General features: G+C 47.2%; 1 protein-coding gene across 1 annotated transcript in view; it reads right to left on the reverse strand.

The window, feature by feature from the left end:
• The window catches only part of ALK (ALK receptor tyrosine kinase), a 673,529-nt gene that overhangs the window by 103,422 nt on the left and 550,193 nt on the right, over positions 1-19,914 (reverse strand). The window contains exon 8 of the mRNA XM_032391651.1: positions 18,359-18,459. Within this exon, the coding sequence (XP_032247542.1) occupies positions 18,359-18,459 (101 nt within the window). The remainder of the gene's footprint in view (positions 1-18,358; positions 18,460-19,914) is intronic.

Genomic DNA, 19,914 nt, shown 5'->3' on the forward strand with positions numbered 1-19,914 from the left:
GTTCCTATGGCATTGTTCCCTAGACATATGAAAGGGACTGTAGCTAATATTTCTTTTTTTTTTAAATTTTTTATTGTTATGTTAATCACCATACATTACATCATTAGTTTTTGATGTAGTGTTCCATGATTCATTGTTTGTGCATAACACCCAGTGCTCCATGCAGAACGTGCCCTCTTGTAGCTAATATTTCTAAAAAGTTTAAGGGCAGTCATGCCCTGAGTCAGTATATACTATAACGAGGTCTCTGATCTTCGTGTTTTATAGAAACAATCTATAAACAACATTTAAAACTTAGGACAACCAGAGCATATAATTGTCCCAAATATTCCCGTTCAGATCCTGTAATTAAAAAAATGGCTATTGTAGAATAGAAGGTAAAATATATCCTCTTGAAAACAAGAGTTTTCATCCACTATGGTGCCCCCTTTTCTTTGTTTCTCATTGTTTGAAGACATGCTTTTCTGTAAATGACCATTCCTTTTTCTCCCAGTCCCTGAGCTCAAGGTTGCCTCACAATTTGATCAAAGAGGTCACATACCATGAACTTTCCACTTTGTTGCACATGACCTCTTCACTAACAAGGTCACACCTGGCACTGGGGTGCCCAAGTGCTGTTCTACTTCTGAGAGCCTGAGTCAGGTAAGCCTGGTCTATAACCATACTTCTTCCCTTATACCTTACCCCTTTCCCAAATCCAGTATAGCAAAAGTACTTGTCACCAATGAGCACTCCCTGGATAACTTAACAAATCTGTTAATTGTTTTTCCTGACCTCACTTGCTTCCTTGTGCAGTCTGGATGCCATGACTAGAAATTTTAATCCTACCATTGCCAACTAACCTCTCTCAGCCCTTAGCCCATGCCCTGCAGTGCCTAGCTTGGGATATTGCTTGCCACATCCTTTCTCTCCTTTTGCTCCTTGGCCACAGAATATTGCTGATTTGGACTTCTGTGAAATCAGAATGTTGAACCTCAATGCCCTGGATGGTTGGTGGTACTTATTCATCCACTGTTGATTTCCATAGTTGATTTCGGAACACCCACAGCACAATGGGTGTTCCAAACTCTTCCTCAAACACTAATGCTGTTACCTCTTGGTACCTAACTCTCTTGATCATTATTTTGATTCTTACTTTACTGATAAAGATTTACTATATTAGGTGAAATCTCCTTCAGCCTCTCTGCTTTCCTCCCTTCCTTCCTTTCTTTTTCTTCCTCCCCCTTCTCCTCTCCCTCTTTCTTCTTCTTCTTCCTCCTCCTCTCCCCCTCCGCCTCATCCTTCTTCTTTACATAGGTGTTTATTTATCCACCTTCTTTCTTCTTTTCCTGTCTTAGAGGAAGATGTATCCTTCATTTTCTTCTATGTTAATCCCTCATGTTTTACCACCCCCTAGTCCTTGCTCTCTCAGAAACTTCCAGCACCTTCAGACTCTTTCTGCCTTCTGGGTCTCCTGTCTACAAATAAGATCAGCTTTCACCTGTGCCAGAAAAATATCCTTTATTTGATCTTGCAACCTATTTCTGTACCTCCATTCAGATGTTAACATCGTGGATAACTGGCATGTAACTGCTTTTATTTCCTTGTTGCCCATTCTTTCTTTAAATTCTTTTAACCTGGCTTCTCTTCTCATTACTCTAACAAAGTAGCAGTCACAATGTCCTTTATAACCTATTCTTTCAACTCTCTCCATGGCCTCTTAAAGTGCCTCTCCCTGTCTACTTTCTCCCTTCTAAATTCTTTTGTGTATCTCGATCACATCTTCCTGTTTACCACTGCCATCTGTGACTCTTCAGTGGTTTCTCACTCCCTATCAATTAATATCAAAGCATTCGTGTTCCTCTGTAATCTAAGAAAATAAGCTTTTTAGGCATTCAATGAATATTTATTGAGTACTTATGCTGAGCCACATGTATCCTCCACCCTAGAATGGTCTAAGAGTTTGCGTTAGAGAGATCTGGATTCAAAAACTGTTCTTGTCACTTTGGTCCTTTTGAAGCTCAGTTCTGTATTCTCTAATATGAGAATAGGTTTATCTACCTTATAGGATTATAGTGACAATTTAATGAGAGATAACAAATAGTGTAACAAAATGGTAAAAAGGCATTTTGGCTGAAGCACTGACACAATAGATACTACACTTCAAAAGGATGTCTGAGAGCACAGTGATACAGGACTTTCATGAGGGGGTGGATAAAAACAGGTTATACAATTCTTAATCTCTCATCCATACTTCGGATTTTTAAAAAAGTTGGTGGTTGACTACTAGGAGAGAGTTTTTGGAATGTGCTTTTTGTATATCATGAGTTCCACCTCACTTTACTCTCCTGCAAAGAAGGTTCCCTCTTCATCCCAAGTCGAGAGAGAGAGCAGTTTTAATGATACCCCCTTGAGCACTTGATATTAATCCCCTGCAATTTGGGGAGCTCAATAGAATACTGTCTAGCGCCTACCTGGAAAATCCAAAGTATGAACAAGGGGCTGATTGGCTGCTCTAATGGCAGAACAAAGGCAAGGTGGAAGCATTGAATGGCCTGTACTCCCAGAGTCTGGCAGTATACAACATGCATGAGCATTACACATAGACTAGAGTGAGCCATGTACACGGGAGCCCATGTGGGTCATTTTAGATCTTGTCCAAGAGGGCTTCTTGAAGGGGTAAATAGAACTCAGAAGAAAGAAGCTGCAGGCATCTCAAGATGTCCAAGGACAGAGGAAAGAGTAAGTGATTACCTGGAATGATACATATACCCTAGTCAAGGTGAAAGATTCCTAGCCATAGTAGAGGGGGTGAGGAGAAAGGTAAATCTCCCAAGAAACCACCAAAGTGCCCCCCTGTGAAAACCAGTAAGCCTTGTCACATCCAGAGAATACCAGTGCCAGATCACCACAACAGGTCTGGTCAAGTAAGATTTTCTTTTTCCCCTTAACCTCTTTTCTTTTCCCTGCACTTAAGACCTTGAAGGGTCACAATTAAGCCAGAAGACTGAAAAGGAGGAGAGCTGAGTGAAGAAGAAGAGAGATCAATGATCCTTTCCCTGATCTCAGGCTTCTCCTCTGCAGTAGGGCCAAGCATGGCAGGGCAGGGGAGGAAAGAAGCCCTAACTTTATTTTTATTTTTTAAATAATTTTTAAAAGATCTTATTTATTTATTTATTTATTTGAGAGAGAGAGCAGAGCAGGGGTGAGGGACAGAGGGAGAAGGAGAAGCAGAATCCCTGCTGAGCAGGGAGCCCGATGCAGTGCTCGATCCCAGGCCCCTGGGATCATGACCTGAGCTGAAGGCAGACCTTTAACTGACTGAGCCACCCAGGCGCCCCAAGAAGCTCTAACTTTAAAGCGAGGTTGAAGTTCTGACCAGATGGGCATTTTGATTTCTAAATAAGCCTGCTTTGTGTTTTGCAGTGACTAAAAAACTGTATTACCTTAGAGCACCCAGACAAGTAGTTTTCACCCAGTAGTCCAAATGTGGGGGCCCAATAGATGTTAGTCCTTAGGCTCTCTCACATCAGTCTACATACCAGCTCTGCACCTGACATGCATTTTTCTGCTTCTGTGCTTTTGATCCTTCCATTTCCTCTACCTCTTCTTTCCTTCTCATCACTTAAAAAAAATTCAATCTATTTAATTTTCAGGGAAACTTTTCTTATCATCTGTCTCAGAATGACTTTCCCCTCCTCTGAAATCTAACAGTTGAGGCTATTGGGATCATCATAGGACACAGCTCTGCTGCCTTGTCTTCCCTCCATCCTCCATGGACCACAAGTTCCTTCAAGGCAGGGACTGTCTTATCTTGTATTCACAGTCATTGTCAAGTGAGGGCACACGGTAGGAGCTGATCAGTGTCAGAATATATAAAGATTTATACACTTCCAGGAAGAGCTTCCTGTCTTTACCCAGTCCCCTCTCAGGGACAGAAACCAACTTTGCACCTGTGAAGCTCCTTAGCACTTTCCTGCATTCTAGGGGTTGAGTTCTAGGGGGTGGGTTCCAGGGAAGGGAAGGGGATCCAGGCATCTTGCAGCTAACTTGGCTATAGTTGAAATGGCCCAGTTCTCAGCTGTTCTTAGGAAACTTTCAGTCTGAAGTAGAGTCTGCTAGTGGCCTGAGCATGTCAGTGAGATAGAGCTCTGTCATACTGACAGTGGGCCATTTGCTTGCTGACTGTTGAGCTTTGTCCACCTGCCTGCACTGTATTTTAGGCCAATAGGGCCTGGAAAGTGAGAATGGTACTGGCTGCCAAGAGATGGCTTCCCTAGCTCTTGAGGAGGTCTACCAGGATCCCTCTTGGTATCAGTCTTTGAGATGATCATCCATTCATTCAATAAATATTTACCGCATACCTATTCTGTACTGCATATTATATGTATCTTTCCTGTTCTCATGAAGCTTATCATCTAGCCAGGAAGTCTGAATTTAAATGAGTAACTGCAATTGTGCTGAGTGTAGCAAAAGGGGGAGTAAACAGAGCCACTTGACGGTGAAGACATAGAACATAGGAGAGTTAAAAATTTGACTTTCCTTTCATCTTACAATACCACCACATATATTTATAGCAGAAAACATGTATCTCAGCTACAACTCAAGCCAAGGCATGCACTAAGTTTCGGCAAAGTCTATTCCTAGAAACAGACGCAAAAGGTTTGGTATGAGATTGCAAACTGGCAGCCAGTGAATGGCTAGCAAAGTGTCTTCTGGCCATTCCTTTTTTTTTTTTTTTTCCATCTACTGAGTGTTTAGTAAGGTGATATATTCAGGTGATACTGTTCTTCCTCAGATATAAGCAGTCTAGAACCTCTGGTCTTTCACTTGGCCTACTTCTCACCTGTAGTTATCCCTAGTCATTCCAGATTTACCTCTAGAAGTCAGTCAGTGCTTTGCTACTCAGAGTGTGATGTTCAGGATGGTGTCATGGCTGTTACCTGGATGCAGCATCTCTGGCCTGATCCTGGACTCACTGCATCAGGATCTGCGGAGAAGCAGCCTTGCCCCTGTGCTCCTATGACTCATCCCGCTTCCTTTCTGGAATGCCCTGGAAGCAATTGCCCTTTGCATCAATATTCACTCTCGGGTGGCTTATCAGACTATCCTTGTTTCTTGCCTATTGACGATGGGATAAACAGGGGTTTGGGCTCCAATATCCAAGTGAATCAATTGTGTGACTTTAAGCCAACCACTTAGCTCCTCTGAGCCTCTATTTCCTTATAGACGAACCTGTGATAATAGCCATACTTTCCCTGCCCATCTTAAAAGGTGGTTGTAAGACTGAGATAAAGAATGTGGAAGTAGAGCCCACATGTTGTGAAGGAAATGGTGATACCAGTAGCTTTCAACCGGGGCTGCAAATTAGAATCACCTGGGGAGTTTTCACAACTACTCGTATCTGAGTTCTCACCTCAGAGATTCTGATTTAATTGGTCTTGGGAAGGTCCTGGGCATCAGCAGTTTTCAGATCTCTCCAGGTGATTCTAAAGCACATCCTAGGCGGAGACCACTGGGAAGAGGGGCTACTTAGGGCTAGAAGTAGCCTGGCCTTCTCGGTGAGGGGTCCATTCTCACTTGGACTTCGAGTAAGAGGTAATTCTTAATAACTAAAAAATGGCTTAACACGTGCCCACCATCACCAAGGTGTACAAGGAGTGTCTTTCCTGCAAGGGGGAGGACACAGACCCCAGCAGAGGGCCTTTGCGCGGCTGCCATGTCATCCCTGGGCCAAGACTGAGGATAGCTCTGAGGGTGAACAGGGATAACCTAAAGATGCAAATGGGACCAGAACCATCCTCTTGGACCTACAGGGTCAGGTTCTTACCAATTTCTTAATTAGAAGACTTCAAGGACTGATGTCAATTCTTTCTGAATATCCTTCATTCATTATTTGTATGTAAGTGTACAGAGTGACTCTTTGTGGTTTCTAGGGCAGACTGCAGGCTCAAGGCCTTCTCCAAGACTTCCATTTTCCTTATAAATCCAGTCTCAGATAAAAGAACCCCTCTGATACCTCACTTGATACTGACAGTTAAGGATCAGGTGCTCAGAGTGGGCAAAAAACACTCTTGGAATTAGATCTTACTAAGACCAGCTTCTATCTGGGGGCCTAGAGGATAATTTGTTAGTTGACTATTTATTGAATACCAGAGAGTTGCGCTAGGCACTTGTATATATGCTGTCTCATTTTCTGTTCACAACATTCCTTCCTGTGGGTATGATCAGGCCCATTTTTCAGATGTGGGATCTGAAGCTTAGGTAGGGAAAGTCACCTGTGGTCGCTGAGCCCATGTGCTGCAGACTTGGATTCCATGCTATGGTCTATGCTGTTTCTACAATATCAATAGCGCTACATACACGTAACATGTTATGGTAACACTTAAATCTTTGGGGGGTGTATTGTGAAGGTTGTCTAGATCCTTGTTGCTCCAAGTGTGGTCTATAAACCAGCAATATTGGCATGACCGAGGGGCTCATCAGAAATGTAGGGTCTCAAATCCCACCCCAGGGCTGCCAAGTCAGAGTTTATATTTTAACAAGATCTTGGCCCAGAAATACCTTCATAACAGAGGAATTAGGGAGATAGAGGGCTTTAAACCATTTGCATCCTTTGTCTCTGCCAGACAATGAGTCGTCATATATGTGTGTGTATGTCCAAATATATGACAAATGTATTCACACAAATATGAGACATCTACAAATCCTAAGTAATGTTTGTGAGAAATACCACTTGTTGGAGGCTGTAACAATAAAAATGTTGATCCTTCTAGACATGTCCTGGTAGATACAGATTATGAACGATAGCTTTTGACTAATAAACTCTGATACGCAGACAGCAAATGAGACAAGTGAGAAGAGACAATGCCAGGAACATGCCACCAGTAATTATATTTCCTGGCTCCATCCGACCCTTTCACAAGGGTCTTCCCCGATCCCCGCCCCCCCACCTCAGTGGGGCCTGATAGACTTTCCAATTATGTGCTACCAGTGTTTGTCATTTTATTAATTAAAGTTCTGTACATAAGGCAAGAGTAGCATTATGGCTAGGCCTATTGCTATTATTTCTCTCATGGCCCTTTCCTCCTCCAGAGGTAATTATTGCAATTTTATGTTGAGAATATACCCCATGTTTGCTATGCATACCTCGGGGCAACTTTACAACAATCTCTTGAACATATTAAAAAAATATCAGCGTGGAATTTAGGCTGAGGTTGAACAAAAGAGACTCCGTGGTATCAAAAAATGTCCATTCTGCATGCAGCACCCCCAAATGTAGGTCATGCTGTGAGGGGGAAGGTGCGACCTTTCTTCCTCTTTCTGAAGGGCTGTGTGAATTCCTGCAGGACAGACAAAGCCAGGGTGGATGCTCTGGTGTGTATTTCACTTCAACAGAAGGAAATGCTTTTTAACAGAGAGAGAGGCTCAAATATGAGCTTGCTTGGGGGTGGTGTGCGCTCCCCCCATATTTCCCAGCCTGGACCCCGTCATCCAGCAGTGACTGGGAAACCGAGATTGGAGTTGTTGTCAGACACATCCAAGCTTTGAATGGAGGTTAAGGCTGCTTCCCAACCTAAGCTGCCATGGGGCTGTGATTCTGGTGTGAACTGGTAATTTTAAGGGTTCCTTGGTTTCAACATGGTCTCTTATTAACTTTAATTGAGAGTATTGACTCACTGCAAAACCCAGTGTTTTTGTATTCCATCTCCTAATTCACCTGGAAAGAAAACTAAATACCAACTCTCTAGCTATAAATAGCCTAATGAAAAATCAACCCAACACAGCAAGAAGCAGACCAGATGCAGATTTTTTTGATAACAAGCAAATAAAATATGCTGGCAAATACTTGCAATTATGGAGGCTTAAGAAATGCTGGATTCCTGGCCATGTAGGGGACTTAAAAGATTGAGATCCTTTCTGAAAACAGCACTCCATGTCTCCTCCTTTCTGAGGCATCGCTTCGAAGCCAGAAACAGCCAGCCAGGGAAACCTACATGCCCCCTTTGTTGAAAACACAGCAAGAAAACATGAAGGTTATATACAAAAATAATAACTGTGGGATCCCTGGCTGGTGAGGTTATGGAGTTACTGGCATTTTTTTTTTCCTTCTTTGGTCAAATTTTTTACAATGAACATCTACTTTTTGATAACCTGAACAAAAACAATAAAATAAATGTAGTGTACACAGCTATTAAAAGGATGTTTATGAAGAATAACACTGATACAGGAAAATATAATAGTAAGTAAAGAAAGGAGACATAAAATACTTATATGGTATGATGCCAAATTTGTATAAAGCCTTTTCACTCTGCTCAAATAGACGTCCATGTGTCTGGAAGGAAATGTACCAACGTGGTAAGCAGGGTTACCGATGGGGGGTAAGACTGTGGGCGATTTCAGTTTTCTTCATGCTTTCATGTATTTTCCTAGTGTTCTGCAATGAACAGAGAGCACTTTTGTAATCAGAAAAAAAATAAACACTATATTAAAAAATGGCAGCAAGGGAGGGTTCTGACGTCATTTGAAAGTGGGGAAAAAAGAGTACTTTCTTTCCACCCCCTTAGGGGAGAATGAGTTTCTCTTGCCTGCCTCGTGCGGGCTTTTTGGGGAAGACCAGGGAAAGTGGGCGCTTCTGGGGAATGAGGGCTGCGGACAGAGCATGAGTTTTGAAATCAAAGAGAGGTTCTGTCTTTATTTGTGGCATAATTTGGTGCCTCAGTCTTCATCTGTAAAATGGGGCCAAACATACTCTGCTCAGAGAGTCGCTGGGGGACTGTCATAAGATCATTAAGGAGCCCAGTGCCCAGTTACCAAATACATTCAATCAATGTTACTTCCCTCCTCCTGCATCGGAAAGGGCGGGCAGGGAACACCATGTTAGAGATAAACAGCTCACAAAAAAATAGAAAGGGACAGCGTGAAGGAAGCTGTATTTAAAAATTTCAGTTCAGTGTTCTTTCTTCCAGTTTCCCCAGAGAGTTATCCTTCCCGTCTTATAGGAAGAAAAGGTGATATTTTCTTTTGAGTTACATTGCGAAGGTATGATCTGAAGCTAACAGCCTCCTCTATACCTCCGTCTGTGTGTATGATGGGGACAATGCTGCGAGACAGCTCTGTAATCCTCTAGCTGGGGAACGGGATCGACTCTGTGCAATGAAAGTGGACAGGGGAAAGAGAATGGACCCCAGGCACATGAGTGTCTGCAGGGGCCCAGGGCCACTTGGGGAGTATTTATTCTGACAGTTGGGGAGAGCCTCTGCTTTCAACAGGGTGCCCCCCTGTATATGGCCTTTTGAATGTGTCATCAGGGTCTCCAGTAGGAGCCACAAGTGTCCACGATTAGCAAGTGGATTCTGAATTGGATCCAGATCTCTGCCAAGTGCCCAGGAAGATTTTATTCACACCCATGAGCCTTGACAGTAATTCTCCCTATGCCTCAGTTTCATCATGTAATAGAGAAGTATTAATTTTGAATGGCTCAAAGGTATTAAATTAATTATGTCCGACTGCAATTACAATTGCTGTTGATTACTTTGGGCCATTAGCATGTGTCCTGGCAGCATCAACCGCATCATAGGAAGGGGTGGTAAAATGCTAGGCACCAGCAGCTTCCCAGCTCTAGGTCCTGAGGGGAGAATTATTTTGGCTCAGAGAACTCAGTAGGGCCATGTTTGTCGGATCCTTGAGAATCAAGGAGGAGTCTCCTTGTTAGCGCCTATCCTGGACCAGGGTTATGCTGTGTAATTAATGATTGATTAAGCGGATTCATGGGGCATGTCCTTCTGGTGCTAATCCTAGGCACTGTGCAACATAATGCTCCCAATCTTCCCACATGTTGCTATTGACCGAGAAGAGAAACAAGAGCACACGTGATGTCTGAATTCATGGTGGACTGACTTCTGCCTGCCTGCGCGAAGAGGAGATAATAATCATTGTTTCCATCCATAAAACACTGCCGGGATTACAAGGAGTTTTCACTTTTCATTTGATCTTTGCAGCAAGTGAAACAGCTATTTTTATCCCCAGTTAGGGGGAGAGTGACTTGGTTGACGTCACGTGAATTATAAGGGGCAGAGCTGAGATTCAAACTCAGGTGACCTAAATTAAGTCTAGTGACCTTCCAGGGAGATGGATGTTCGTCTAAAACCTGGCTCCGCCTCTTACCAGCAGGGCGACCCGGGGCAAGTCACTTAACTTCTCTAGGCCCCAGGGTCTCCGTCAGTGAATGGGGGTAATGAGGCCTCACAAGTCTGTTTTGGTGGTGAGATAAAACAAGTGACATTCTTAGCATAGTCCTAGCCACACACTAAGGGATTGATATTTAAAAAATGCTCCCTCAGTTGGCTTACCAGCTATGAAGGGTCCCTACCTCAGACCCAGACGAAGGAAGGTTTCTTTTTCCCAAGAGTACAAAGAGTTAGGGTGTTTGAGGGCTCTAGTTAAGAACTTTGGCTTGCTTTTTAATGTAATGCAGCTGAGTGATCCCTAAGTTACCTGGAGACCAGGACTGGTCATACTGAAAGTATTTTTAACTTTTCTGCCGAATAAACACTCCAAAGAGATCCCAGATTCTTGCTGATAGATCTATCTCCAGCATGGCTGGCCACATGGTGGGTTTGAAATGAGTACTTGCTGGTTTACTGCCTGACTGAGAGACCTCTGTGACCTTCCCTCCCTCACTCCTGCCAGGCATCTGCGTGCCCATCCATCCCAGCCAAGTTCCAAGCTATGGCTCTGATCTTGTCCCTGCAGCTGCCCACCCTTTGCATGCTCAGGGGGCCACCCCCTGACTACCTTGTGGGGGAGCGGTTGAGCAGCTACCTTTGAAGTTAGGAGACTAGTATTTGAGTCCTGGTTTCTGCATGCCTTAGCCTGTGACCTTGGGGGTGTCTCTTAGCCCTCTGAGGCTCTTCCTCTGTAGAATGGGGAAGGTTTCATTCACCTCACAGGGTGACTGTGGAGGTGGGCAGGCTCGGTGGTCTTTGACATTATAGAAGATTCTTAATACGGGGTATGGGTGTAATGTTATTACAGGCATATAGGATGGTCCTTAGAGACTGACAATGGGGTTCAAATCTCTTAGTCATCCAGTGGGTCTGTGCAAAAGCCGTTTGGAAAATGCCTCCAGAACCACTTCTAACCTCTACCCCCTCTCTCTCCGACGCAAAGTGGTACAGGCTTAGGCCCCGGGTTAAGGCCCTACGATAGTGTCTTCATCACAGGGGGTGTGAGTGGTTACCAGAGCTAAGGTCCTCCTAGAGTTTCAGACACAAGGTCAGAGTCAGGGTGACTCATGGGGCAGTGGGTGGGGGACAGGCATCGTTGAGGTGGACTTTGGGGGTGACTGAGGCAGGGCAGATACTCTTCAGAACGCACCATCTACGGGCCTAATGCTGACCCTGGGGGAAGGAGTGAGGTCACACAAGAGGAGGAGGTCTTTGAATTTCAGAGAAAGGCAGTGGGGGTGGGAGCTCTTCCTTGGGGCTTCTTAAACCAGGGGACATATGCCTCCCAGGTCTTCCTGGGGGGCCCCCAAACCACAGGATAAACAGGGTGTATCTTCCTAAAATCTTAGCCATTCCATATTAAGTAGTGAGTCATGTTCTTGAATCCAAACAAACTCGCAATGTTAGAGAATAAGATAGAGAACTGGCATTCGTTCTCAAGTTTTAAAAAGAGATATTAAAAGTCAGGTATGTGATGTTCTGCTTCGGGTCATTTCGTCAGACTCCCTCTGTGCCTTCATGTCTTCCTCTCTTTCTCTCAGGTCGTTCCCCCTACACGCTGCAGCTGTCCCTTTCCCAGGAGTCCCCCCAGGGGAAAGTGGAGATGCTTCTGTGTCTTAAGGCCACGTGGCCACACTGCCGGCCAGCCGTGCATGATTGCAGGCTCCCTCCTCATTTGTGAAAGTGTGACATTATCAGCTCTAGGTGTCTGCTGCCAGGGTGGAAGTGGAGAAAAGGAACTTTTGCTAGATTGGAAGAGGCTGTTCCCCTCTAGATTGGAAGAGGTGGTGGGGAGACGAGCTGGTGGGATGGTGGAAGGGGTAAGGGGCCCGTCTATCTCTGGGAGAGCATTAGCTTCCCTGGACTCCAGTCACTGAGCTGGGCAACATCCCCCACCCCCTCTATTGCCAGGTTATCCAGGGCAGAGCAGATGGCAAATTCTCCGGACGCAGGACCTCAGAGAGGGCAGCCGCCAGCCTCTGATCGTGGAATCGCCACAGAGCCGGTGATGATAGGAACAGTAGCGGTACAGAAGCAGAAACCACACGTCCCATTTATTAAGCATCCACTGTGTCCAGCTCCAGGCTGGGCACTTTTTACGCCCACCTACTAGCTTCTCCCGACAGGCCTGTAGAGGCTCCTGAAGCTGAGAAGAGTGAGGTGATCTGCACCAGATCCCCCCGCTACAAAGTGGCAGGACCCTACCAGGGTCTAAGTGGCCTCAAGGAGCTGCTCTCCCCACCACACTACACTTCGTCCTGGCCCTGCGTGACCAGCTGGGTTCCTTTGCACATGGGTGATGTCACGTGTGTTGGGCCACGGGGCAGGAGGGAGCCCAAGGGGCGCTGTGCTTCCTGCGGGGGGCCCATCATTATGTCTCCCTGGGCAGAGAGTGGGCAATCCAGCTGGATAGTACATAGCTAGCACGTTCCAAGTCCTGCCCCGGCTCCCCAAAGATTCCCAAGCGTGAAGGGGACTGGGGAGAGAACAGAGAGTAGAAAACAACCAAATCCATTTGGCAAGCACTGAGGCCTGGAGCTGTCCAAAGGTGAGCTGGCCTTCCCCGTGAGCATTCTGTCACTGCGGTGGGTGTCACGGCATTTGGTGAGACGGGGGTTGGATTCCAGCTCCCACATACCTGACCCAAGGAGCTCAGGCTTGTGGGAGGGGAGCTAGGGTTGATGTCACCCTGGAATGCCCCTAGCGTGGCTCTGGTCCCTATTTACAAAGAGGATTTCTATAGCCACCCTAAGGTGTCTGCGCAGCATTGCCTGGCCACACAAGGGCAGAGGCTGGTCCCAGGTGGAGCCTGGTAAGGACCAGCTTGTCCTTTCACTGGTCAGCAGTCAGCCTGGATGCAGGGCAGGATGAATGAAGAGAGAGAGGAGAAGGTCTCCTTCTCCCCAGATGGGCACGTGTTCTATAGAAGGTGGAATGGATCCAGGAAATGACAACCTTATTCAGAATCAAGACCATGAGGCTTCTTGGAATAGTTTTTCCTTCCTGATTTGCTAAAACAAATGAGACCATGTGGGGCAAAGAATAAGGCACTCACAATGCACACATCACATTCGGGTCCTCTCGGTGAGTAACAATGTCCCGTTGGCCACTCAGGAATTAGGCCCAATGACTGGTCTCAGCCTGGGGAGAGGCTAAGTGGGTAACTTGATTGCTACAAAATGGGGCGGCGTCTCCTTCCTGCCTCCAGAGACGAGGAGTTTGTGGTGGGTGGGCAGGGGCTCTGTTAGGCAAGAGCAATGCCAGTCCTCAGGGAGGCTCTGCAGGCCCACGGCAGTGCTCCACAAGTGGAGAACGTACCACTGTCCCCCCTGCCCCCCGCCCCGGGGGGCAGGGCAGTGTGACAGAAAGAGCATGAGGCTCGGACTAAAAGGTCTGGGTTTGCTTTTGATTTTGCATTTACTGGCTATGCGTCTCTGGGTACATTCCTCTCCTGCCTTGCTGAGAAGGGCTGCTCCCACCCCCTGGGCAGCCCTGCGTGCGCCCGCACCCAGATCGGCTCCGTAAAGCCAGCAGAGCAGAATGCCCTTGCCAAGGGATCAGTGGGGGCTGCTAAAGGAAGAGCCTTCTCCTTCTGCTTTCTCCTCTACCTCGAGCCATCCTATAATAATTATGATTGCTCATCCTTGTCTTTTGCCTTTCCACGGAGGATTCTGCCACTGAGTTTAATAAACTCTCAAAACAAAACAGTCAGAAAAGAATTTCTCTTCATCTTGTCTGAAAGTGCTATTTGTCTGCCCCCCGGGGAGAGAGTGGGGTCAGCTTACATAAACCCAAAGAACACCAGCTATGGCTCACCTTACTTTGCTTTTGAGTTACCCTGAGATGCTGGAGAACACCCTGTCAGCCAGATCCCTGGAAGGATGGGCCCCGTGTCCAGGAATGATCTCCGCCATCCTGAAAAGTCTCACCAAGTCAACCAGAGAGCAATTCGCTGAAAAATTCCCTGGCCTCCAGCCTTCAGGGCCCTGCCTGCCCTAGGGGGCCCTTCTCAGTGGGGCTTTGCACAGGGCTTAACAGATGGCAGAAGGCAAGTTCAGATGCCAGGCTGCTCTCCCATGTCCCTCTGGGCCACATTTACTGGTTTTAATGACACCGAATGGAGAGCTCCTTCCCTGCAGGCCAGTTCCCCTGCCGACCTGAGGAGGCCTGCTGGTGGCCTTCTGTCCTCATCTCAGGAGACCCAGGCTAATCGAAGCTGACCCCCTTATCACCACAGGGCTGACATCAGGGGCAGAAAGGCCCCAGGTGTGTTCCAGGGTGCCAGGGGTTACGTCCATGTGCATGCACATGTGTGTGGGGGCAGGGCAGAGGGGACTTCGGCTGCGGCAAGGTCAGAAAACCAGCAGCTGGGAACTCACCTGCCCTTGGGTGTCGCCACCCATCAAGTGGGTCACATCCCACTTCCTGGGCCCCTTTTGTTCCTGCAGCTCGGAGAAGAAAAGCTGCTTATGCTTTGGAGAGAGGGAAAGTGAACGAGGGAAGCCCACTTTTTCTCTTCCCAGGCCTTGTTCTGTCCTGAGAACACGGTTTAAAATATTCTAGTCACAGGCAGGCTATTTAAATAAAATAGAATTTCAAACCGCACGGGGCTTGTTGAGACATTCAGGCTTCTGGGCTGTGTGAAAGGCAGGGGGAGGGGCGGAGACGGACCCCCTCCCGACTCTCCCCGTCCTCTTTATTACCAGCAGCTGCGATGCTAGACACATCCGAGTGTGTCTCCCAGCCAAGGCGGACAGAGCAGGGCTGACAGCGAGCGAGCACACGAAAGCCACAGCAAGGCTCCCCTCCCTGGTGGCAACTTTAATTATTTGAACTGGAGCTCCGCAAAATAAAAATAAAAATAAAATCATATCTGAATATTGTAACTGGCTCTCCAGTTTCCCGCAGAGAAAAGCTTGGGGGAGGCAAAAAAAAAAAAAAAAAAAAATACAACTCTCTCTGTTGTTTGTGGCTGGGCTAGGCATCGGTCTTTAAATATTCATGCCCCGTATGCAAGTGTGCGGCCCGAGGGAGGAGCAGGCCGTGCCTGCACGAGGCTGGCCAGGGAGAGGCACGGGGCCAGCGGTGGGGACTGCAGGCATGGGGCGGGCAGGGGGATGGAGCCGGCGGGCTTCTGGAATACCCGGGAAGCTGCCTGGCACAAAGGCACATCCTGGCTATGTCTCCACGATCGATCTGTGGGCATCTGACCTGCCTTCGACTGTGCTGCTTTCCTGGCCCCTTCTGTCTCCACCGCCTATGCCCTCCCCCCACCCCCCCCCCCACCGCCCGGGTCATTTCTCACCACTTCTGACTCATCTCTCTAAAAGGCGAGTTACATCACAGGTAGTGGAGGAAGACTCTCTGCACCGACTCAGAAAGAATTTCCATTACAACTGGCAGGTGCACCTCTGGCCAAGTATTTTCAAGTGTCAATGTGCATCCAAATCGCTGAGAGTGGGGTTTGAAAAATACAGATTCCCAGGCCCTGCCACTCTGGGCCGTCATCCAGGAGGCCTGGGGTGGGACCTAGGAATCCCCACTGACTGCATTTTCTAAGTGCCGGCAACTGGAGAAACAGAGTCCTACTGGTCAGGCTGCATCTAGATTTTCAAGGAAACGCACAGAAGGTGACGCCAGCTCCCTTTTGGGAATCCGATGATGATTGTGGGGTTTCTTGAGGGAGCGTTTTGAGATATTCTGCAACTACTTCAACTCCCAAGAGTTGGAGGGACCCTAGGGCTCCTAGGACAGGTCTGCGTTAAGAGGAGATGCTCAGTGCTGGGTGTCAGCCCTGGAGCTTGGCCAGCCTCTTGGTCCCTGTGGGCTTGACCCTCATCAGAGACTTTCACCCATCTCTGCCTCGTGTCCCCTTCCTGTACCCGTCCCCAAGGCCAATGAAGGCCCCTTTCAGGTGGGGTTTGAAGGCCCCGAGGTAACCCCACACAGTTCACACAGCAATTCACCATCCCCTGTCACCGACGTTCGCCAACCTGGGAGGAGGAAATCAACTTGCAGCTTCTGCATTTAGGATCTGAATAAAATAAATGGCAAGGCTTACAAACCTGGAAGTGCATATTTCTATTTTGGTTATTTATTTTTCTGATGAAAACATTTCCCCCAACGCTGGGAATTCAAGACCCATCAGCACTAGATGAATGGTCTGCAAACCTGAACGTGAACGAGCTGTGTGCTGAGAAAGGAATGGACTCACTGCCTTCCCTTCATTACTCCTGCTGAGCCAAGTTCTAGAAAAGGGCAGGAAATAGCAGAAATAGCCCAGAGCAAATTTGACTGGAAGGAAAATAAAACAGGCCAGTAAAACAAAACACCTGTTTAAGCTATTGATCAACCAAAGGTTATCAGGGAAATGATGAAGTATTAGAAAAATATCATTTTTAACCTTGACATTTCTTACTCTAAAATTAGGCTCCTGTTAAATCAAGTGAAGAATACATTTAAAAATCAAATGCTTTTAAGGATCCCCCGACCTCTCAAGAAGGCCAACCGCCTCTCCGCATTTAGATTTCCCTCTTAAGAAGCCTTCCCTCCCAGGAGTCCGCTGGGAGGCACCTCAGAAATGTCAACGATGACTGTGTAACCCACCACCTGCATCACATAGCAGGATTTCGCAGATACAGTTTCACATAATGAACCTATTCATTTGTGCCCTGACTTCTTCCAAAAAGGACTTAAGGTGGCTCACAGAGATATGTAGTATCTAGTAAGGTAACATAAACGAACTAGAAGAGGGTGAGAAATTGGCCAAACGTTGGCTTAGAAAATCAAGCCGGGAGTGAGGCTGCTACGGACTACACATCATGAACCCCTCTTTGCTTACTAAGAGTGGAGCCTCAGATTTAATTTGACCATTCTTCCGATTAAAAAAAAATTCATTGATACATCTTTCCCATGCTTATTTGTGTTTGCCTGTGAGTTTGTATCTCACAAAAAGCCCGGAGGGCTTGAGTTTAGCTGTGTCCCTGAGCCACCGAAGCCTGTCTCCCCAGGGCGTGGGGGCTCCACGGAGCCAGCGCAGGGGAGGCGAGCCTGGTCAGTTTCACCGAGTCCACAGCTTGGAAGGAAACAAATTGCTCAGGGGGCACGTAGCCATTGCTGAAACAAAGCCAGGAAGGGATTTCTCCTGTGCGTTTCCAGAAAGAGAGGACTGGCCAAATCTAAAGCCTGTGTTGGCTTTCTACTCAGTGCAAGATGTTGATGGTGGCACAAAGAAGCAGAGGCATGTGGGGCTCTTGGAGAACTCGGAATCTGGTTTTGGCTCATGTCCTTTCCCTCCTTCCCCATTCTCCTTACCTATGTTTCCTCAGGGTGCCAGGCACTGTTGGCTAAGTACTGTCACGCTTATTTTGTGCCAGGAACTGTGATAAGGCCTGAGTACATATTAACCTATTTAATCCTTTCCTCTTTGGGGTAGGCACTCCTATTGTGTCCACTTTCCAGGTGGGAAAACTGAGGCCCTGAGAGGTTATTAACTTCCCAAACAAACTGTACAGCCAATCAGTGGTGGAACCTAGCTTGGACTCAGGCAATTGATTCCAGAGTCCATGAGCTTAATCACTGGGCCACGTTTGGGTCTAAGCACATTTCTTGTTCTCTAGAGATTATGACCTTAAGCTAAGAAACATGGCAAGCCCCTCAGTCCACACACTAAAGATGTTACAGCCACAGAAACCATCCAGGCAAGTGGCTTTGGGGGTACCTTACTGAATGCCACCAATATCTTACTGAAATTTATGTAGATCAAATTTTTGATGCTCTATAAAATTTGAAATGTATCGCAAGAGCTGGATGTTTATAAAAAGTCTTTTGTAGATCACTGTTACCCTCCCCTGTTATGCCTTGGAAATATTTTCTGGGTTTGCTTCAATCGAGGCCCCACTGCAAAGAGTCCAGTGTAGCTGAGTATGGGTGTTTAAGGTAAGATTCTCTGCAGACGGGACTTCACCATGTTGATGCATGCCCTCTGCCTAAAAGATGACCAAAATGCCATCTTGTCCTCCCCCCACCCCCCAGGAGAACAAGCAGCCCTACTACCCAGGCTACTTTGCTTATGTTTGGGTTTGGCTGGAAGTGCCCAAGGTGAGGAGTGGGATGAGCAGTCCAAGAATTAAGGGAACATTGAGACTTGCCTCACATGGAGAGTTCTTCATTGGGGCGGGAAACGTAGCGCTGGTCACTGTAGCACTTTCAGAAGTAGGGACGTCAGTGGTGCTGAGCAACAGGGCGTGGCCTGGGGCAGAAAGGAAAAGGGTCAGAAATGCACCATTTTCATGCACTGAAGTGCCTAGGGGTGCAGGGTTAATGGGCTCTGCATCATTCTTCTCTAGACTTGGAACATCTTTGAGGACACAGCTTTCTGCTGTCCAATGGATAAGGCAGCCTCCTTGTCACTGTCAACAAAACTTGGCTCATGCACAGATCTTCCTTCCAAATGCCCCGCAATATCCCAGCATCATACATCCTGAGCTACTGCACCCCTGATCTTCCCAGGTCACCAGCTTTAGCCTATAGCCCAGGAGCAGCCTGAAGCACGCTGGACTCCCCCACCCCTCCCCATTTCCAGTCCTGCCAGCCCTTTGCCCTCCAGTGGTCTCCACGACCTTCACTCTCTTCTACCAGGTCATCCTGTGCCCCATGACCTGACCAGGAAGTCTTATTTCTTGTGTTTTCTCATCGATCTGTCTGCAAACCTGGGAGAACACGAGCCCCCAACCCCACATGGTGGGGAAGAAGAATCTGGAAACCTCCAGGAACTACAGAGTGTTTTGTAGGTGGTCAGTGCTATGGAGATAGGTGCCAGGGTGCTCCCGCAACCCTTTAGGTATGCCACAGAACCCCACAGAGGACGTCACTCATTCATTTCTGCTCTTCTCTCTTAGCAAAGTCTGTTTTGGGGTTACTACCAAGTAACAAATTCAAGTGGGTCCAGAGCAGAGTAACCAAGACAGGCCAGAAAGCCTAGAAAGCATGTGGCCTGTCCTTGAGGAAGAATCTGTGACTAGGGAGAGAAAGTCCTTCACACGGTGTCTTCAAATATCTGAGGGGCTGCTTTGGTGAGAGAGGGAATAGTTGAGTTCCAAGGGGCTCTGGGAGACAGAAAGTATGATCCATGAGTAGAATTTACGGAGAGGTGGAGCTTATCTCTGGGAAAGGAAAACTGGTCTTTGGTTGCAGCAATCAATGGAAGGGACTACTTTAGGAGGCCGTGAGGGCCCTGTCACTAGAGGTATTCGGCCAGGGTCAGATGCTTACTTGCTATGGGTGCCATGGGAAGCTACCGAACTGAGAGCAGAGACATGAAGATCATGTCTTGCTTTGAGCCCCATTTCTGTTCTCTTCTCCTCCACAAGGTGCTGAGGATGATGCAGTACGGTGAGGAGGCCGGGAGGAGAAGCAGGAGCTCTGGGGCCTCCTCTCTGCTGAGAGTCTCCTGTGGCTGCAGTAACTCAGCCTGCTTCCTCACGGGCCAAAGCCAGCTCGCTCAGGTGCAGTTAGCTCTGAGGGCCAAGGACAGGCCTGCACGGGCTCTGGGATCTCCAGTGGTGGATCTGGACATTGTCCTCTCCCACACTTTGATCATCATCACTATTATTATTATTAATTCTTAGAGGGATCCATAGGTGTATGATCTTTGCTTGGAAAGAGAGGGATTTGGTACAAGGGGCTCTAGCTCCACAAAGAGTAG

Source organism: Phoca vitulina, unplaced genomic scaffold (assembly GCF_004348235.1).
Source record: "Phoca vitulina isolate PV1807 unplaced genomic scaffold, GSC_HSeal_1.0 scaffold63, whole genome shotgun sequence".
In the NCBI taxonomy this organism is placed as follows: domain Eukaryota; kingdom Metazoa; phylum Chordata; class Mammalia; order Carnivora; family Phocidae; genus Phoca; species Phoca vitulina.